Raw genomic sequence first — 3,826 nt, 5'->3', positions numbered from 1 at the left:
CTGGCAGCAGGGCTCCTAAACTCCCTGCTCCCACCCGTCCTCCCCTCCCTGCAGAGGACCCAGGCATCTGGGCTGCACTGACCGCCCCCCTTCTCTCCGCAGAAGCCCCCTGGCGCATCGCTGGCGCCCGCGGCCCCCCCAGTGCCCATGGCAGCGGCGCCCGACCGGCGGGAGAAGCTGGAGCGCTTCAAGCAGATGTGCCAGCTGCTGGAGCGCGTCCGCGCAGCGCCCAGCTCCAGCTCCAGCTCCGACACCGACTCGGAGAGTGGGGAGTCGTCGGGTGCTGCGCACAGCCCCCCCTCCCCACCCCGCCTACCCCCACCCCTCAGCTTCAGTACCAGCGAGGAGGAGGAGGACGACGAGGAGGACGACGAGGACGACCGTGAAGGTGCCACACAGCAGGGGGGCTTGCAGGGAGGCATGGGTGGGTAGAGCATGGGGTGAACGGATGGAGTGCAGAATAGAGGGGGACATTGAGTGTGGGTTGGAGGGATGGACCAGGCGGTCTCCGCAGGTCAATGATGGGATGGAGGGACGAATGAAATGGTTCATTGGATGGATGGATGGATGAACCCAGGGGTGAACGAGTGGACGGATGGATGGCAGCGGGGAGGGGCTCTATGCACGTCAGTGACTGGATGAGTGGACGGACTGGTTCATTAGATGGACGGATGGATGGAGGGATGGAATGGTTCATTGGAAGGAAGGAAGGGGTTTGGGGATGGATGGATGGATGAACCCTGAGGCTTACAGGGGTCGATGGATGGATGGATGGATGGTTGGAGGAATGAACTAGGGGGTCTGTGAGGGTTAATGACGATGGATGGAGGTGTAGGTATATACATAGGTGCCGCACTTCAGGAGGGATGTGGACAGCATGGAGAGGGTCCAGAGGAGGGCCAGTTGCACGGTCAGGGGGCAGCAGGGCAGGCCCTACGGGGAGAACCTGAACCTGTTCAGCCTCTACAAGAGAAGGCTGAGAGGGGATCTGGTGGCCGTCTACAAACTCACCAGCGGGGACCAGTGGGAATTGGGGGAGGCTCTGTTCCCCCAGCTCCTCCCGGGGTTACTAGGACTAATGGGCACAAGTTGTTAGAGAGCGGGTTCAGGCTGGACATCAGGAGACAAGTCTTTCCGGTGTGGGCTGCCAGGCTCTGGACTGGGCTCCCAAGGGAGGCGGTGCTCTCCCCTGCCTCGGGGGTCTTCCAGAGGAGGCTGGACAGATACTTGGCTGGGGTGATATGATGGAAAGGGATCTTGGAGTCATTGCTGACTCCAAGATGAACGTGAGCCGCCAATGCCAGACCGCAGCCGGCAAAGCCAACTGCAACTTGTCGTGCATCCAAAGGTGTATCTCAAGTCAGTCCGGAGAGGTGATCCTCCCCCTCGACGCGACACTGGTCCGGCCTCAACTGGAGTACTGTATCCAGTTCTGGGCACCGCACTTTAAGAAGGATGTGTCCTGCCTTGAGAGGGTTCAGAGGAGGCCACCCGCTTGGTTGGAGGGCAACAGGGCAGGCCCTATGAGGAGAGGCTGAGGGACCTGAACCTGTTCAGCCTCCACAAGAGGAGGCTGAGGGGAGACTTGGTGGCTGCCTACAAACTCGTTAGGGGAGATCAGCAGCAAATAGGAAGGGTCCTGTTCTCCCCAGCACCACCTGGGGTGATGAGGAACAATGGCCAGAGGCTGCTAGAGAATAGGTTCAGGCTAGATATCAGGAGGCACTGTTTCACTGTCAGGGTAGCTAGGACCTGGAACCAACTTCCTAGGGAAGTGGTCCTCGCTCCTACCTTGGGTAAATTCAAAAAGAGGTTGGATGAACACCTGTCTGGGGTCATGTGATCCCAACGTGTGCTCCGGCTAGTGGCGGTGGGGTCAGACTAGGTGATCTATTTAGGTCCCTTCTGACCCCTAACTACTAGGAAACTATGAGACCCTGGCACCCGTTCCTGCCCGGGGCAGGGGGTCGGCCCTGATGATCTGTTTAGGTCCCTTCTTACCCTAAGCACTATGATACTAGGTGCATGGATGGGTAGAGCACAGGGTGGGTGGATGTGTGGAGTGCCGAATAGAGGGATGCATCGAGTATGGGGTGGATGCAGGGATGCTGTGGGTCATTGGATGTGTAGGTGTGTACATGAATGGACACGGGGAGCGTGGGGTGGGCGAGCGGTGGATGGACGGAGTGGAGAGTAGATGGATAAACTGAGTGTGGGACGAAGAGATGGAGCGCGGGTGGATGCTGGGTACTACACATATCGGGACACGGACACGGCGTGGGGTGGACAGACAGATGGCTGCAGCGTGGGGCAGGCAGGTAGAAGGAAGCTGGCAGGGGGCAATGCCCAGCTGGCATGGGGGTGGGGGGCAGGCAGCGAGCATGGGGGTAGTAGACGGGCAGGAAGGGGAGTAGGGGGCAGAAGGGGGGTGGGAATGGGACAGACAAGCACGGGGCAGGCTGGATGGGCGGGCAGGGGGCATGTAGCGTGACACGTGGGCTGGGCAGCTGGACAGAGTATGCCAGGAGATGCTGGCAGGGTCACAACATGGCCCCTCAGCACCCCAGGTGCAGGGGAGGGCATCTGATCCCCTCCGCCTTCTGCTACACCTTCTGTTTATTGCGCACTTCCCCAGCCCGCCATGCAGTCAGAGAGAAGCGCCAAAAAAAGAGGCCCAGCACCTGCCTGGGGCCCCCCCAGCCCCCCTTCTCCTTCCCAAACGGGGATGAGCAGGAAGACACTCAGCCCGCACTCCCTTTCCATTTATTGCGCACAATGAATGTAAAGGGAGAATGCAGCCCGGCTCCCCACTCCCCTATGGATCCCCCTGGTTCTCTCCATCCCAGATGAAAATGAAGATGTGGTGAGCCACAGCTCCTGCTTCCTTACATTTATGGTGTGCCTCCGCAGCAGGCCGCGCAATAAACAGGGCGAGCAGCCTGGTGCTCCATTGCTCTGTTGATTTCCCCACCCCCAGCCCCTTCTCTCCTTCCCAGAGAAAGATGCAGCCAGCCCCTGCTCTGTTGCATTTATACTATGCTTCCATGGCAAGCCATGCAAGAAATGGAGAGTGCCCTGGTGTCCCATCCCCCTATTCTCTCCTTCCCGGATGAGGATGAGGACGATACAACCAGCCCCGTGCTCCTGCTCCATTACATTTATGACATGCCTCCATGCACTACCACTTCCCATTACATTTATTGCGTGTAATGACCGGAGCGGCCCAGTGCTCCACCCACCTGTTGCCCCCCGCCCCGCCCTGCCTTCTCTCCTTGAGGAGGCTAAGGAAGCCATGGCCAGTCCTGGCCCCCACCCACCATTACATTTATTGTGAGTAATAACCAGAAAAGCCCAGCATGCCATCCCATCCCCTATTGACCCCCTACCCCTTTCTCCCCTTCCCAGAGGAGGCTGAGGAAGCTGTTGCCAGCCCCAATCCCCGCACTCCCCATTACATTTATTGCGCACATCTAGATACATCTCTATTGCCCTGGCTCCCTGTTACATTTATTGTGTGCATCTGTGTACATATCTCTTGTAGTCTACTGTCCCGGCTGCCCATTACATGTCTTGTGCACATCTATACATACATATCTGTTGCCTGTTGTCTCCCCTGGCAGACGAGGACGAGGAGGAGGACGCAGCAGGCCCGGGCAAGGAGAACAACCATCGGGGGGCGCCGCGGGTGCGGGGGGGGCCGCGGCGCCTGCTGGGCTGGCCCCTGGTGCCCTCACCCCCCAAGCCGCCAGCCCTGCTGCAGCTGGAGCGGCATGTGGTGCGCCCGCCCCCTGCCAGCCCTGAGCCCGACGCCCTGCCCCTGGCCTCA

At 59.7% G+C, this 3,826-nt stretch overlaps 1 protein-coding gene across 1 annotated transcript in view; it reads left to right on the top strand.

Annotated features, from left to right (window-relative positions):
- The window catches only part of FBXL19 (F-box and leucine rich repeat protein 19), a 13,064-nt gene that overhangs the window by 2,272 nt on the left and 6,966 nt on the right, over positions 1-3,826 (top strand). The window contains exons 6-7 of the mRNA XM_025195151.1: positions 103-388; positions 3,621-3,820. Coding sequence (XP_025050936.1) covers positions 103-388; positions 3,621-3,820 — 486 coding nt within the window. The remainder of the gene's footprint in view (positions 1-102; positions 389-3,620; positions 3,821-3,826) is intronic.

This window comes from Alligator sinensis, unplaced genomic scaffold, assembly GCF_000455745.1.
Source record: "Alligator sinensis unplaced genomic scaffold, ASM45574v1 scaffold1704_1, whole genome shotgun sequence".
In the NCBI taxonomy this organism is placed as follows: Eukaryota; Metazoa; Chordata; order Crocodylia; family Alligatoridae; genus Alligator; species Alligator sinensis.
This window is presented reverse-complemented; position numbering and strand designations above follow the sequence as displayed.